The 17,364-nt window shown below is 40.7% G+C and overlaps 1 protein-coding gene across 1 annotated transcript in view; it reads left to right on the forward strand.

Moving 5' to 3' along the window:
• Positions 1–17,364, forward strand: part of Ncapg2 (non-SMC condensin II complex subunit G2) — a 54,536-nt gene that overhangs the window by 21,577 nt on the left and 15,595 nt on the right. The window contains exons 13-23 of the mRNA XM_021202372.2: positions 1,182–1,404; positions 1,625–1,728; positions 6,165–6,338; positions 9,188–9,258; positions 9,813–9,966; positions 10,087–10,260; positions 10,970–11,086; positions 11,168–11,308; positions 11,704–11,803; positions 14,164–14,351; positions 15,549–15,689. Coding sequence (XP_021058031.1) covers positions 1,182–1,404; positions 1,625–1,728; positions 6,165–6,338; positions 9,188–9,258; positions 9,813–9,966; positions 10,087–10,260; positions 10,970–11,086; positions 11,168–11,308; positions 11,704–11,803; positions 14,164–14,351; positions 15,549–15,689 — 1,587 coding nt within the window. The remainder of the gene's footprint in view (positions 1–1,181; positions 1,405–1,624; positions 1,729–6,164; positions 6,339–9,187; positions 9,259–9,812; positions 9,967–10,086; positions 10,261–10,969; positions 11,087–11,167; positions 11,309–11,703; positions 11,804–14,163; positions 14,352–15,548; positions 15,690–17,364) is intronic.

Raw genomic sequence — 17,364 nt, forward strand, 5'->3', positions numbered from 1 at the left:
TCTAACATGGTAAACATGCACTGGGCATAGGCCAATTTATTGACATCATAAAGAGGACATGAAAGTCGTCTTATTTCCAGTTCTAATTCAGTTTTTTTTTTCTTTGTCTTTTTTTTTTTTTAACCTTTTTTCTCTAATACTGGATATTGAACTCAGAACCTCATAAATGTTAGACTGGAGCTCTTACCACTGAGGCAAGAGGGCTTCAAGGTTAAAAGGAGTTCAAGGCTAGTGTGCCAGACGTGCATGGAAATACCCATTGCTAGGGGTATTGCTTCACACATGTCTGCTTGTGTGCTGTTCAGAATGACAACTTGTACCTTGTGTGAATGTATATCTTATCTGGACTTAGCCTTTGGCTAAGAAGTATGTTTATGTTGGTGAGGACAGACATGGGCTCTATGGAGGAACTGCTCAGATGCTAGAAGCCCATGCTAGAATTGGAGTTGGAGTTTAGTTGGCAGAGTACCTGTCTAGAATACACAGAGGCCCGGGTTCAATCCCTAGTATAAATATGTGTGATACTTTGTACCTATGATTCTAGTATTCAGGAGGTAGAGGCAAGAAGATCAGAAGTTTAAGTTAGTCTTCAGCTACAAAGTACATTTGAGGCTGGCCAGGCAGGATACTTGAGATCCTGACTTAAAACACAAAAACCATCTCCATAAACAGTGCTAATGTCTGTCTCTTGTAGAATGTGCAATTGAGTGAGCTTCTGAGTTGGACAAGGAGACTGTTCACAGTAGAAGGAGCGAGCCAGCAGTCCTTGAGTATTATGGAGGGATGGTCTGGGTCTCTTAAGAGAGATGAGTAAGGTGTTCACATCAAAACTATTAATAGATAAGAAATATCTTCCTGTTAATAGATCAGCCAGTGGATTAGTAGATCTACAAACGTAGAATGATCATCTTGATTAACTAGAGCTATCATTTGTGCATGAATCATGCTGCTAGAGAGTCCTGTTGGCCTTTCCACAGCCTCATGCTATACTTTACATGTTATATTTCTTTAAAATGTAGATTTGTTCACAGAAAAGTCAGATTCTAGTATAGGTATTAGAAAGGATTTTTCTTGTGTATAAAAAAATGAATTCTTTGGTTATATTCTGGAAACTTGCAGTCTTCAAGATTATAGGAACCACTGCTTATTTCCTTTTGCATGTCTCTACCCCCACCTCCTAGTTTTGGAAAATATGCCCCATGGAGGACATTTTGGTTCGTCTGGAAATGGATTCTCGGCCTGTGTCTCGGCGCCTGGTGAGCCTCATCTTCAACTCTTTTCTGCCCGTGAACCAGCCAGAGGAGGTGTGGTGTGAGCGCTGTGTCACGCTGATCCAGATGAATCGCGCAGCTGCCAGGAGGTTCTATCAGTATGCCCATGAGCATACCGCCAGCACCAACATAGGTCTGAATCTCTGCTTCCCCCATCTCTTGCTGCCTCTCACCCAGCCAAGTGCACGGTACAGATGCTCAGTGTTCTCACTTAGGAAGCTTCATGCTTTCTTGCATCTCTTAATGATTTTCCTTAAAGAGATACTGTTTACTATTTGAGATTATAGTTTTCTAATTGGAAAGCTGATGTTACAGAAGATGCATTTATATGTTGATTATCTTCACCACTTTAGCCAAGCTCATCCATGTCATCCGCCACTGCTTGAATGCCTGCATCCAGAGGACCCTGAGAGAGGGCTCAGAGGCCCATAAGGAGTGCGAGAAGGAGAATGCCAGTGTAAGTGTCTCTCCTACTTCACACTGAAGACAAGCAGATTTTGTTTTGGTATCATTTCTATAGGCTGTTAGGATGTTTTAGTTTCCCATTTATTTCAGTAAACATACTTAAGTATAGCTTTTGAAAAGTCATAAATTATATTTTTTAAAGAATTATGGTATATTTTTGTACGTAACTTTTAGAGTCTGGTAGGATTTTGTAAAAAGAATATTCTTACTGGTGGCCACTTGTCCCATATTTCTTTGTCCTGGCCCTCTGTGTTCCGTTCATCTTGAGTATAGCACTATTGAGCTAGATTCTGGACATGGAGCTGGTGTCTGTCAGAGTCACTAACATGATCTTCTTGAAACACTTGGGAATGAATTTCTGGGTGCAAGATTTTTATAGAATTGTCTTAAATTAGTCTTTTAGTAAATCCCCAAATATCTAATAATAGCCAGTTGAGAATTGACTTCACTTACTGCTTTCAAGCAGTATCATAAGCTTATAATAGGCACTTCAAATTTAGATATCTAAAGTAAAACTTGAGGGATTTTTTTTTTCCAGTACCCAAATTAGAAATCTGTATCATGGCTGGGCATGGTGGCGCACGCCTTTAATCCCAGCACTAGGGAGGCAGAGGCAGGCATATTTCAGAGTTCGAGGCCAGCCTGGTCTACAAAGTGAGTTACAGAACAGCCAGGGTATACAGAGAAACCCTGTCTCGAAAAACAAAACAAACAAACAAAACAAAACAAAGCAATCTGTATCACAAAACAAAATTTCCTTTTCTAAAGTTCTGTGCTAGTATGCTTACTTCATGACTAAGACCTGGGGCTTGTTCCTACTGGGCTGTGACCTGTCTAGAGAGAGTATGCAGTTCTATTCAGACGGCCTCTTCCATGGATTATGCCAGTGTCATGGTTATCTCAGTGTATCTCCCCCGTGGCATCTTGCCAGGCAACTAGCTCCACCCCTGAGTAGATGTCCTTTTCTCTTTGTCCCTCCATTTGGCTTGGCTGGACTGAAATTGTCAGCAAAAACTGCTGAAGAACTTAGAAAGTGGGTGTGCAGTGGAGGGAGAACAGAATATGGAATGTGGTGATGTCCTGTTCATACCTTGGCTGACCAGTATCTTTTCAAGTGCTCAGAGCTGTCTGATTGGTAGAGTTTGAGTCCCTTCTGCTCTTTTACTCATTCTGCATTGTAGATAGGGTATGTGAAGCTTTTCCAGGACTGCCACATGAGATAGTTGGCATTAGCAGGAATGGGTAAACATATCTTGCTGTTGAAAATGACTTTACAAAAGAGACCATGAATTTGATAATATACTACTGAGAATATTTTACATATTGTAAATATTGAAGACATTCTTTTTGTTTTGTTTTGTTTTTTGAAAAGTTAAAAATTCCTTAATTTTTTAAATTCCTGGTATCACTACCACAATTTACAGGGCAATATACCTGATATAATGAAAAGAAAAAGACAAAGCTACAGCAGATAAAAGACCTCAGGAATGTACATCTAATTGACAGTACAGTGCATTAATCAATAGCTGCACTTTTTGCAAACTGTGGCAGTGACAGTCCTGAACAAGAAGGGTTTCCTGATTAAGCTGCAGCAAGTTTTCTATGGATCATCGTTCCTTCTGTGGCAGAGTTTTACAGTTACTTTAATGCATCGGGGACGACTGTCTCAAAGTAACCTGCAGCTTTCCTGACAATGCCTTGCTCTCTCTCCTGCTAAGAACTGTAGCTGTTTCTGTTTTATTTTAAAACCTTCTGCTACCATATCCACCACTTCTACCTCCAGATCCATAGCCACCACCATAGAGCTTCTTCCACCAAAACTGCCCCCATTTATGGGTCCATAATTTGATTGTTGCTGTCCAATATAATTTCCAAAATCATTATGGTTCCCACTACTACTATAGTTATATTATAGTTCCCACCACTACTATAGTTATATTATAGTTCCCACCACTNCTATAGTTATATTATAGTTCCCACCACTGCTATAGTTATATTATAGTTCCCACCACTGCTATAGTTATATTATAGTTCCCACCACTGCTATAGTTATATTATAGTTCCCACTACTACTGGGTTTCATAGTTACCTGCACCAAAATTTCCTCCTTCATTGTAACCATCATATCCTCCACCACCATATCCACCACCCTGGTTTCCATATCCTGGTCCACCACCTCCATAACCTCCTCTACTACTGTAACCAGGACCACCACCATAGTTGCCACCATCACCTCCAAATCCATTATACCCATCAGAAGACATTCTGTAACCTTGTTACTAACAGCTACATACTACTGTGAAAGCTTGCAGTACCTTTTAGGTCAAGTTCTATATCATTAAAAAAGACAATCATTTCCATTGTAACTAATGTAAAAACATATAATTTGCTATATGAATTCTCATCCTAAGTTGACAGACGCTTAGAATACACATCTACACTGTAACTCACATTAGAAAAAGATATGTAAGTTGTCATATAAGTACATTTAGAACATGTATATAGCTAAAATATTTTATTTTGTTTTTGAGGTAGTCTAACTATGTAGCCCTTGCTGTCCTGGAAGTCCCAGGCTTGTTTTGAATTTGTGACAGTCCTCCTTATTGCTTCCTGAGTGCTGGGGTTATAAGCACACACTACAATATCCAAGGTTTTAAAGAATTTTTTTTAAAAAGATTTTCTCATGGTGCCAGGCATGGAGGCATACAAATTTAATCCCAGGACCTGGGTGGTAGAGGCAAATGGGTCTCTGTGAGTTCAAGAATAGCATGGTCTACATACCTAGTTCGAGGACACCCAGGGCAATGTAGAAAAGACTTTATCTCAAACAGAGACTTTTTCATGGCCATCACCTAATGTCCAGAGATAGTCTTTGCTGAAATAAAACATTGGAACTATTACTTAGGGGCCTGGTGTTATAGCCTAGCCTGGTATTATGCTAAAATAAAAATAAGGAACCATTACTTAAGAACCTAGTACATTATTCAAGTGTTATTCTCAAAGGAGAAGAGTGGGTTTCATAAATTTTAATGAGTCTGCTGTGCTAAAATATTGAGCTTCTGTGGTTTACTTTAAAATAAATAAACTACTTACGTTTCTTAGGATGGTAATACATAAGGATCACATGCTATAATGCTCAGTATAAATGTAAGCGTACTCTATTAAGTAGGTTTTCTGTTCAGAGTTAGAGCACAGAAAAGGTAAGGTCAAGGCAGAAGGAAAACTTTTGATCCGTTTGATCAGAACATTATGCTTCTGGTAGTATCCAAGCCACTAGCAGATTGCTTTATCAGTCTGATTGGCCTTATTACATTTCATAGCATTTAGTGCATGCTGACTAGGGAGAAGGTGTGATTGCTTCTTTTCGAGACAGGGTTTCTCTGTGTAGCCCTGGAACTCACTTGGTAGACCAGGCTGGCCTCGAACTCAGAAGTCCACCTGCCTCTGCCTCCCAAGTGCTGGGATTAAAGGCGTGCGCCACCACCACCCGGCTTGCTTCTTTGTATTCTTATTAATCAGGATCGGTTTTGAACTCACAGTTGAATGGTGAGAACTGAGCTGAGTCATCCTCCTCATCTCAACATGAGGAAGTTACTTCCATCATCTGTGTGTCTGTGTATCTCCACAGGCCAGTCACTGATAGGCAAGTCACAACACAAGCCAGGTCTAGTCACCAGTTCTGAGACAGGGATTTTGTTATGCACATCTAGTTTGCACTGAACATTCTGCTATGGGATCATTGTGAACTACCAGCATAATAGGAAAGTATAAACAGATTTGTTTTTCAATAAGTCTAAGAAACCTATGATTTTAGTGATGGTTGGCTACCATTAATTACTTTCCAGCTATGAGTTATATCTTTTTTGTTTGTTTGTTTGTTTGTTTTTTGAGACAGGCTTTCTCTGTATAGCTCTGGCTGTCCTGGAACTCACTTGGTAGACCAGGCTGACCTCGAACTCAGAAATCCACCTGCCTCTGCCTCCTGAGTGCTGGGATTAAAGGCTTGCGCCACCACGCCTGGCTTATGAGTTATATCTTGCTGGTCTTAGAAAAAAAGTGTCTAGCAGTCAGTGCCTACTGGGTAGGCCAAAGTTGTACAGCCATGCTTAGCAATGACTTTGTACTGTAATCCCATTTGCATGGGGTATGGTAAAGAGTACTAGTTTCTGATTTTAGAAAAGTTTTAGTTCATATAGACTTTCATTTTAAAAAAATAGTTAATTTACAATTTATTTCTTGGATGGAATTTGGAAATAAATCTATGTTCCTAGTCTAGTTAGGTTCAAAAGTAGTGAAGAAAGTTTTATTGTACCATAGACGTTGACATTGCATTATTTATATTGTTTAGTGTCTGTAATTCTGAGCTTGCTTTAGGACTTTCAATACTTGTTATTAGATTCTTTCACAGTAGCATTTTTTGTGTCTTAGGTACTAGATAAAACATTGTCAGTGAACGACACTGCGTCCATGGCAGGTTTACTAGAAATCATTGTGATCCTCTGGAAGAGCATCCATAGAAGTCTGGAAAATAATAAAGAGGCTAAAATTTATACCATTAACAAGTTTGCATCTGTGCTTCCAGAGTACCTGAAGGTATTCAAGGTAAGTCTGGGCCTTCTTATAAGTAAGCTTGTGGTGACGGGTTTCATCGTATATACAGCAGGGAAGTTGTAGGGACTCTTACCTTGGCATGAAGTTGTGTGTGTGTGTGTGTGTGTGTGTGTGTGTATTTTATTTATTAAATAAAAATATTTTTAAAATGTACTCTGATGGTTTCAATTACTTCCTTTATTTTGATGCTATGCACTGCTCCTGTTCTCCTCTCTTATTCCCTCTCATGCTCTCTGAGCGCTTTTTTTCCCAACATGACTTTTATGTCTTTTAAACAATTTTTTATCTCCTGAGTTTAATTAAGGTTGCTTGCTTGCATATATATGGGTGCCACTTTATTTACCAGATTATGGACAAGAAAGATGACTTTTCGCCCAGCTGCTATTAACTTCCAGTCGCTCCTCGGCTAGGAGTGGAGTCTCATAAGCTCATTCTATGCTGGAATATTGAAGGGGTCAATCTTGTATAGTCTTGTTCAGCTAACCACAGCCTCTATGAATGTATTGGTGCCACAGCTGTGTCATGTCTGGAGAAGTGCAGTTTCCTCTATTCTTTGGGTCTTGTGGTTTTGTTTTTTTTTTTTCCCTGCTTCCTCTTCCATTATGTTCTCTGAGCTTTGGTGGGGAAGGAGTTGATGGTGGTGTTCCATTTAGGGCTGAGTATTCAACAGTTAGTCTCAGTACTTTGACCAGGTATGAGTCTGCATTAATTGATACCTACCTCAAAAAGAGGCTTCTTTGACCAAAGTTAAAACTGACCCTAATCTATGGGTTTAAACTTACATATTTAGAGAGCAGTTGGATAGTATGCATATTTAGCAAAGCAAAAGCAGTAGCTTTCCCCTCTAGGACTTATACTTTGACCATGGCTTTTGGCCAGTTTTAAAGTGGTTGGTTTTCTCCATAACAATCATGGCACTATTGTACCAGTGAGTACATCTTGCTTGACACATCAGTATTGTTGCTTTCAGGGTCTGCTGGCGGGAAAAACCATCAGTTGCCTCTCTAGCAGCTTGCATAGCAAATCACTCTGAAAGAGGACGTTTTTGGCTGAGTTCCTGCCTGATTTCTTTTTGTCTTACAATCAAAGTGTGTAGTATCCTCCGCAATTAGATCTCAACATGTATGTCCAGTAGGCAACCAAGAACACTGACAATAACCTGCTTTATTTTAGATTGTTCTGGGACCTCCCTTATCAATAACTCAGAGGAATCCCATGCCTGGCAGTAGGATTTTCATTTAATAGCTTGTGTTTTTAGGAGTAGCATTAGCCACCCATGCAGGGTTCTTCTATTCAATCACCATTAAAAAAGAAACATCAAAAAAAAAAGAAAAGAAAAGAAACATATTTTTTTTTAACTAGTTTACAGAGTAGGATTCTATAAGGATTTTAATACATTCTTGGGTTTAGTTAACCCTCCTTCCTCTCTTTCTTGCCTGCTCCATCTCCCATCCATACTAAACCTTTCTACCCTCAATATTCTCCCTGTTTGTTTTTGTAAAACATGCACAAAGATACTTTTACTTGGCAGATAAAAACTTTTATACTTTTCCTGGCATATTTTGGAGTATGTGTAATTTGGTGAGATGGTTAAATTGAGCTACTAAGTGCATTATTGGGAGTTAGTTCATTGAATGCAGGTGAATAATACATCTCACTTTAATTTTGTTGTTCTTTCTGTATTTGTGTTTATTTTCAGGAAAATTATTTTTTTTCCATAGGGATCCTCATGCTCTTAGCAAAGAATTATGGTGTGTGTGTGTGTGTGTGTGTGTGTGTGTGTATGTGTGTAGGACAGGCATAGCTATTCTCTTATTTGTTGAGGGATGATCTATGATATGAGTTCAATCTAGAACTCATCAATATGGCTAGTTTAGCTAGTCAGCTTGCTCTGGGGATCCCTTGTCTCTACTTTCTGAGCACTGGAATTACAGATAGGCTGTGACACCCACCCAGAACTGATGTGGGTTTTGGGAATCCCAACTCCAACCTTGAAACTTGAATGGCAAGCTACTGAGCCATCTCCCCATCCTTTACGTGGTATTCCTGACAGAATCTGAGCAATTAAAATTGGCTCAGTTTACTTTACTCTTGCAATAATAACACTAATTAAGCTACAGTTTATTGCACTTAATATACTTTAGGTTTCACTATGCTCATTTTCTTGTGGTTTGGTTCATTCAGTCTCTAATAGCACTCTGCATTTTAGGAGGAGAAAACTGAGTATGTTTAAGGTCCTTTCCTCTGTTTTACTTGATTCAAGCTCTTAGGTGTAGGATCCAGTTAGACTGAAATTTATTTTTCAGCTACAAAGCATGTGCATTCCCTCAAAAAATGTTGTCTGATTCATCTTGTATAATATTATCTGAATAGCATAGTCCTCTCAGGAGTGTTGTTCAGCATAAGTAATTAGTGAACTTTTTCCTGCCATCAGAAGTATTGAAAGTATATACATACAGTTCCATGGCTGTACTTGCTGCAGTTAGTATTACTCAGTAGGAAAGGTGGTACAGAAATGTCAGGATACGGGCTGGTGAGATGGCTCAGTGGGTAAGAGCACCCGACTGCTCTTCCAAAGGTCCAGAGTTCAAATCCCAGCAACCACATGGTGGCTCACAACCACCCATAACAAGATCTGACGCCCTCTACTGGAGTGTCTAAAGACAGCTACAGTGTACTTACACATAATAAATAAATCTAAAAAAAAAAAAAAGAAATGTCAGGATACTTGATTCAAGTAATCTCATCTTCAACTTGAGGGGCATTTAGATTTGATTTTCTCTAGACCCTGACTATTGTCAAATCCTGCATTAGCTTGATGCTTCTTTTTATGTTCCCAGGATGAGCGCTGCAAGATCCCTTTGTTCATGCTAATGTCCTTCTTGCCAGCCTCTGCTGTCCCTGTGTTCAGGTATGCTGTCGCAGTGCAAGAATCTGTCCTCACTGGGGTTTGCTGTCACCTACTCTGTACCTCTCCTGCCTTCCCTGCTGCTGTACGGAAAGATAATTAGGATTTGATTTTAATGGGCTCTGAAGTTGTTAAGAGAGACCATGAGGACCTGACTATGACTTCACCTGATGTCTGGGCAAACTCTCATGTCCAGAGTGGTTATCTCTAGATCCCAGGTCACTGCTGACTATGCTGTGAATACACATGGGATGGAGTTAGGTGGGTAGGGAAATGGGAATGATCTAGGAGGAGTTGCGGGAGGGAAGAATTGTGATCAGAATATATGAAGAAAGAAAAAAGGGAAAAAATAATTCCCTAAATCCTTAGGAAGACAGCTGGCTCTAGAAACAGGAGGTTGAGGTATGGGTCATGTCCTTTTTCAACTGCACACTGTTACAGGTTTCATTGTGGAACAAGTACCAGTGTAACTATGAGGCCTATATTTCCTTGATACAAATTAAGTGGGAGCTTTCTGTAGAGATTTTAACCATGTTTTCTGTACTTGACATTTTCAGCTGTGGTGTGATTTCTGTTCTGAGAAATCAGGAGGAGAGTGTTACAGGCAGGAGCTACTGTACCTTGCTCGATTGTCTCTGTTCCTGGGGGCAAGTGGGGCAAGTCTTGGAGCTCATTGTGGACTGGCTGCCTACAGTGCCACCTCAAGCCAAGGTTTGTGTACAGCCATGCCCCTGGAATGTGGAGGACAAGGGCCTCTGGCCACTGTACAGAGTTAGTTCTGGGAACACGAGCTCTAATTGCCTCTTTGTTTCACTCACTGCTTTCCTTCAGAGTAATTTGGCCTCTAAATGGAAAGTGCAAATCAATGACACGTGCTCAGTGAAACCTGAGTTAGCATTGTTGTACATGGAGTATTTGCTGACCCACCCAAAGAATCGAGAGTGTCTCCTCTCTGCACCCCAGAAGAAACTGAACCAGCTTTTAAAAGCACTTGAGGGATCCAAGGTAACTACTTATCCTGGAAGTTAAAGTGACTTCATATAGCAGTAACAGTGATGCAGTAAGATAGAGTTTTCATGTTTTTGGTACTGTAATGTTTGCAAGCTGGAAAAGAATTGAGAATGAGCATCTAGACTCTGAAGTGTACAGGGGAGGCTGGGAGCAGAGCCATTTCCAGGACCTGTCTCCTTACAAGCAGTGTTTAGAGACCATATTTCTCCAAGGTTTCTAGTGTGTCAGGGCTCCAGTCCTCATTTCCTCTTGTCTCAGAATAGGCTGTCTAGCATAATGGTCAGTGAGGAAGTACTAGCTCTCTTAAGCTGTGTTTTCTCGGAATCTTGGGAAACTATGTGACATGAATTCATTCATTGTTCCCCAAGTGCCCTTCGCAATTCTTTTTTTTTTTTTTTTTTCCTGTGCTGCCACCCTATATGATTCTCCACTGAACAATTCTTATTGCTACCACCCAGGATGGTGGTTCAGAGGAGCCTGCCTTGAGGAAAAGGACTGTGGTACTTGTGGGTAGTGGTCCTGTGGCACCTGCCAACTATATTGTGTGCTTCTGATGCTCAGCAGGTAGTGCTAGGTGCAAGGATGGCAGCCCGAGCTGCACTGCTATAACCCTCTTGTGTGCCTGTGGACCAGGCACTTTCCACCTTGTTTTGATGTAGTCACATGTCACTCAGAGTGTGGGCCCTGGCTTATAATTTTGCAGGCAGATCTGGAATCATTTCTTCAGTCTCCAAGTGGGAGTCCTCTCAACTTCAACAAAGCAACTGCCCTGCATGCCTTTGGTCTGTACTGTAGGATGAGTGTCCATCTTCAGTACAAGGTATGCTGTCTGATTCTCGTGGTTTAAGCCTTATGTATCAAAGCTGCTTTTATTCATTAGCTTCCTTGTTGTGTTGGATAGTTCTGCACAGAAGAGAAGATTCATCTGTCCATCTTGAATGACACTGGGTCTTGGTTAGAAAACAAAGTTTTACCTCTTCTTGAAGACCAGGAAGAGGAGTATCTGAAGCTTCGGAAGGATGTTTATCAACAGATTATCCAGGTCAGCAGCTGAGATATGAAGCTTGTTCTCTTGACCCTTTGCTGTATTTTCTTGATGGCTTATTTTGTTGTAAAGTGGTTTTATACCCTTATATTGCTTTACCATACCTAAAATGACATTTCTTTTTACAAAACACATTATACATAATTTCAGTTCAGTTTAACATGTTGCACATGAACAGACATTTGGCTAGGTTGGTGGAATTGAACACACTGTCTATAGAGTTCTTATAAGAACAATGAAAATATATGTATTTATGGAAATTCCTTTAGCAGTATAGTTGTAGACATCTTGTTATAAAATTAGTACATCACATCTTGGAGAGGATTTGTGGGCTTGACTGTCTTCCTTGTTAAATGGTTTTTGTTGTTAATGGACTCTTGCATGTCTTACAGACTTACCTGGCTGTGTGTAAAGATGTTGTTATGGTGGGACTTGGAGATCCTAAATTTCAAATGCAACTTTTACAGCGGAGTTTTGGAATAATGAAAACAGGTACCAAAGTATTATTCATCCATTAAGGGAACGTTTGAAGCAATAAGTATTTATGGCTGGTCCCTCATTCCCTCCCTCTGTAGATAAGAATCTGGCTTCCAAGGAACTGACATGTGTTCCAAGTAACCCACACTAGCTTTTGCCATAACAGTTGCTTATTAGCTAATGCAGCTAGCAGTTTCAGAGATGCGTCTGATGTCAGGCACACTGTCCAGTTTCTGATAGGGTCCTTGGGGTTCTGCTCCCTGGATCTGCCTTGTTGGTGGACAGATTTCTCCACCTGGCATCTATATAGAGACCCTCCCAGAAAAAGGGTGTGAGTGATGTGGCCAGGATGGTGGCACACCTGAAACCAGAGCTAGTGATGCCTCTGACACAATGTATGACAAGAAGAGCTCTACTGAGCTTTGACCTTGCATTTCCCCAAGGCCTCAGTCATCTGTGGTATGGACATCCCAGTTACTGAGCTCTATGCAAATGTCTTCCTACATAGGAAGTTTTCATTTTTTTAACGTCCAGTAGTTTAATGAGAGAGACCTTCCTTCATTGAATTCTGTTTAGCACATTTAGTTGGGTGAAGTTAGCCATTGCATTCAAGTGATGTGAGTGATAGATATAGCTTGGAATTAAAATAATCAAAATTCATTCATCACTTCATTCATTATTTAGGAATTGTTTTGCCTAAGGGCTGAATCTTTTTAATTATGTATAAAATTTAGTATTGTAGAACTAACCAGATTTTGCTGTCCAGTTAGTTCATTTTTGTTGTTGTTGGTTTTTTGTTTTTTTTTTTTGGTTTTTTGAGACAGGGTTTCAGTTAGTTCATTTTATCACATGGTAGTACCTAGTCCCTTTAGATCAGGTTCAGAGCTGGACCTGAGTCCAGTAGTTTAGGGAGGTAAGACCTAGAATCTACTATGTTTTGAACTTTTTGCTTTGCTTGAAAGAGGCAAAATGAATAAACCATTTTTAGAAATTAGTAATATGTCTTAGTTACTTTTCTATTGCTCTGATAAGACACCATGATTAAAGCAATTTGTAGAAAACAGAGATTATTGGGGAAGCGAGTCCCTGACTTTCATGGCAGGGAGCATGGCAGCAGGCAGGCAAGCATTGAGCTGGAGTAATAGCTGAGAGCTCACGCCCTCACACACACTTAGAGAGAGAGAGAGAGAGAGAGAGAGAGAGAGAGAGAGAGAGAGAGAGCGAGCTCACTGGGAATGGCATGGGTTTTGAAACCTCAAAGCCTGTCCCAGGTAACACACCTCCTCCAACACAGTGGCCCAGATTAGGATGTCTGGGTCTTGGTCAGCAGTATCCTGGTTTAAAGAGTTCATCGCCTATCCCATCAGTGAACATTCCACAGACAAATGTATATGAGGAATGAGTTCTTCCACCCTCCTCTGAATGAGAGTAATAGATCCTTGAAAGTTTTTGTTGTGGTTTAATGATTTTATGCAGCTGCTTATTGATTCTGGCAGAGTCTTATACCTAGAGTGGACTCAGAGAGCTTCTGGGATGGAATGTCTGTCTTCCTTTTAGCAGGAAGGTTTGGGATATAGTTGGTTATGGTCTCTGGCAGCTTGCTGGATCTTTAGTCCATTTTGTATGCAAATGGCTTTACCCTTCATATCCCAGACCCATTCTCTGGACATCCTTGTAGTCACCTGGACAATAGGCTTTCTATGAGTTACTTTTTTTTGCTTTATTACATGCTTGTTTTATTTTAGTGTATCTTGTACCATGGATTCTGGCAGGAGGCTTGCTATCTAGTACCCAAAAGTTAATCAGCACCTGAGCCATGTGTTAGGTGGGATAGGGTGATAAGGCACTCTTGCAGCTCACTGGGACAGACCACTGTCTCTGTTTTTGTAGCTTTTACTGGAAAGATTGAATAGAAAGGTAAATGGAGTAATAGTGTTATTAGGCTTATATACAGAATGAATTTTACCAGATTATGTACCCAGTGGGAGGTAATTGGAAAAAAAACCAAAGGATTCCAATTACTACTGAGTATCAGAAATCTCTTGAGGTTATCAAATGATATTGAGAGATCTGAGGCTGGAGTTGCCCCTTCTGGGTTTTCACTATTCTGTTTTCTAAATCATGTGTCATAGGAGTCACACTGCCAGTTAGTTGTTCACATGCAGTGACCAAAGTTCTTAGTTTACTAACAGAGTCAGTACTGACAGAGTACAGCTGTACTGTTGCTGCTGGGTAAGAAGTTTTTGTGTGCTGGGTTCTAGTTTGGGTCAGTCTGATGAAATGCTTGGTGCTGACTCAATCCTGCCATATACATATGTATTCAACAATTTAAGTAAATTATGTGCTTAGGTAATTAATGTTTCTTTTCTTTTTAGTGAAGGGGTTGTTTTATGTTTCATTACTTCTTGGCATTCTGAAGGAGGTAGCTGGAAACACCATGATTCACAGAACAGATTCAGATAAAAAAGTCACAGTGCTGTTTGACTTAGTCCAGGAAGTGTTTCAGAAGATGTTGGAATGTATTGCCTGTATCTTCAGGAAGCAACCTGAAGAAAGTCTTCCGGTATTGTGCTTGAACGGGCTGGGTTATTTGACAGGGGCTGTGGGTGGTGGTGGGGAGGTGGGTGTTAGGAAGGGTGGATGGGTATTCTCAGGGCGACTGGGTTAGATGTGTAGAGAATGTGGCTGTCCACATTGACTCTTACTGTGCTGTCTGCTAAAGGCATTGAGTGATGGTTGATGCCAACCTTAAAGCTAGGCATGCTTGCATTCTTTTGTGGCATGCAGATCCACATTCTATAGCTCGGTGACTGAGGGCCCAGATAGAATATATTTGTGAAGATGCTCATTTGAACAGAAACAGTGACTACCTGGGAGAATGCTAACTCCCATCATTTGTTAATGTCCCCATGTAGAGGCTCCCTGAAGGGACCATGGTTTTCTGTTGATGGTGGAAAGCTCATAGACTGAGATGACTGAAGAACCAGGTCCTTAAAAGATCAAAGGAATAGACCTGTTCCTAAATACAGTACAAAGCCAGTTCCTGAATAAATTCTGCCGTTAACAGAGAGAGCCACTTTTTTTCTATCAGTAAACTGTTATTGTTTTAATTTTTAAAAAATGTTTAAATGAGAGGTTACTTATGAAATACTAAAGCTCAATTTTATTCCAGCCTTGTGCTGATGGAAATATGTGAACATTGCTGGCATATTGTTTATGTGGTTTCTGCCTGGTCTTAGTATCCCTGCCAAGTCTACCCCATCCATTTAGTAGTGTCATTCAGAATACACTGCCTGAGCTGATGGCTTTTAGTGTTAATGCCTTCTTTCTGTCATCCCTCTCTCTTTACTATTGATATATTCTATATTAGTGGTTTGTTTTATTTTTGTTGTTGTTGAGAGAGGTTCTTTATACTCTGGCTGTCCTTGAACTCACTGTGTAGACCAGGCTGGCCTTATAATCAATGAAATCAACCTGCCTCTGCCTCCCAAGGCATATGCCACCATGCCCAGCAGGCATTTTATTTTTATTTATTTATTTATTTATTTATTTATTTATTTATTTATTTATTTTGGAGGCAATATCTTACTCTCTAGCTTAAGTTGGCCTGGAACTCACAGTGTAGCCCAGGATGGCCTCAAACTCCCCTTAGTCTTCCTGCCTCAGCCTGCTATTTTGCTTTTATACAGATGTTAGCCACCATACCTGGTACTTGTTTTCTTACCGCTCTACTGACAATGACTGATGTGATTTCTCGTAGCTCTTTCATTCTGTTCAGACCCCTCTTCATGAATTCATCACCACTATCCAGTGCTGGCACAAGGACACTGCCATGCACCACGCTGTGCTTTCTACTCTGATTGCTGCACCTGTGGTTGAGATAAGTCACCAGCTGCAGAAGGTGAGGTCTACGGCCCTGGAACTGCTGTTTCTCAACTAGTCTGCTTACAGGACTTGGTTAGGGTGTTTCTCGTTTTGGTCAGGACTGTTTGGCCAGTTTCTTTGCTTTACCATTGAGCTAGTTGGCTGTCTAGAGCCCTATGGCAGCTGTGGAGCATATGCTGAGGATGCCATCACTCCTGACTGAGGTGGATCTAGGCTCCAGGATAGTTGGGCAAACTATTCGGGACTGCTCTGAACTTTATTGGTGTACAGTGGTTTACATCTCTGCATGTCTTTCTCTTTTCATTCCAACAGTAGGAAGCTTGAATATTATGTATGAGTGTTTTAGCTAAGTGTGTTTATGTGTACCATATGCGTGCAGAGACCATAAGAGGATATCAGATACTCTACAACTGGATTTACAGGTTTTTGTTGGTGCTTTTGGGGTTCTGGGAACTAAGCCTGGGCTCTTCTGTAAAAACAACAAGCTCTCTTAGCAGCCAAGCCATCCCTCTAGCTCCAGAAACTTGAAGTTTTGAAATCTGTTTTCCTAGCATAGCTCAAGGTGAATGGAAGACTCTTATTTACACAGATTTAACTTCTTTGGTTAAAGATTGATCTGGCCAGGGGACCATTTGAGTTAACACAGAAAGCGATACAGTACCATAGAGAGCGTTCGGAATGGTCCTTTTCTTCTTAGACTCTGAGATGTCCCACATACACATAGGTAGTGACTTGGAGGAGAGTGGGCTTACCCACTGAATGCATGTACGTACAGATGGTGATGCACTGCTCGACCATGGGTATTCTGAGAAGTGAAGATGCACATCCTCATTGCAGCACACCCTGGGTATGCTTACCCAGACGCTAGCACAGGGGTAGAAGCCCTAGGGCGTTGTCAGATACACTGTTGCTTGCGGCCTACATGTCAGCTTACAACATGATCAAGTGTAAATTATTCTGTCTTTATGTCTGTGAGTGTTTGCCTGCATGTATATGTGTGCTTGCCAGGTGCCTATGGAGGTCAAAAGAGGGCATCAGATTCCTTAGAACTGGAGTTAACAGATGATTTTTGAACGACCATGATGATGCTGGGAGCCAAACCTGGGTCCTCTGCAAGAGGAACAGGTGCTCTTAACCACTCAGCGATTTCTTCAATCCAAAAGGATTATTTTAATTTTTCAATTTTTGTTGTATAAAATGTCAACATGATGTTTATCAAATTCTAAAACATAAATTAGAATTTATAGTTACCTGAGTAAATCTAGGATTAGGATTTACCTTCAGAAGGCTCTACAGCTGAAGTTACAAAGAGTTAGTGGCCTTTGCACAGACCTAGACTCTGAACTTGCCTGTCTCAGCACAGTTTGCTCATGTTTTTTATTCTGATACTGCCCTGTACTGTGCAGTGAGCCAAGTAGTGCAACCGCTGAGTCTGTCCTTTCCGAGTTAGACTTGTGCAGCTCCGCCTCTTCAGAAGAGTGCTGACGACTGCTCTGTCTTCTGAAAGGCTCTGTCCTGTTCTTTTTTCATTTTCTTGTCAGTTTTCCTTTTGGGATCTTCCTGGTTGGTTTGTTTACACATTTAAGAATACAGTTTCCTCCAGGCAGTGGTGGCATACACTTTTAATCCCAGCACTTGGGAGGCAGAGGCAAGCAGATTTCTGAGTTCAAGGCCAGCCTGGTCTACAGAGT

Source organism: Mus pahari, chromosome 7 (genome assembly GCF_900095145.1).
Source record: "Mus pahari chromosome 7, PAHARI_EIJ_v1.1, whole genome shotgun sequence".
Taxonomy (NCBI): domain Eukaryota; kingdom Metazoa; phylum Chordata; class Mammalia; order Rodentia; family Muridae; genus Mus; species Mus pahari.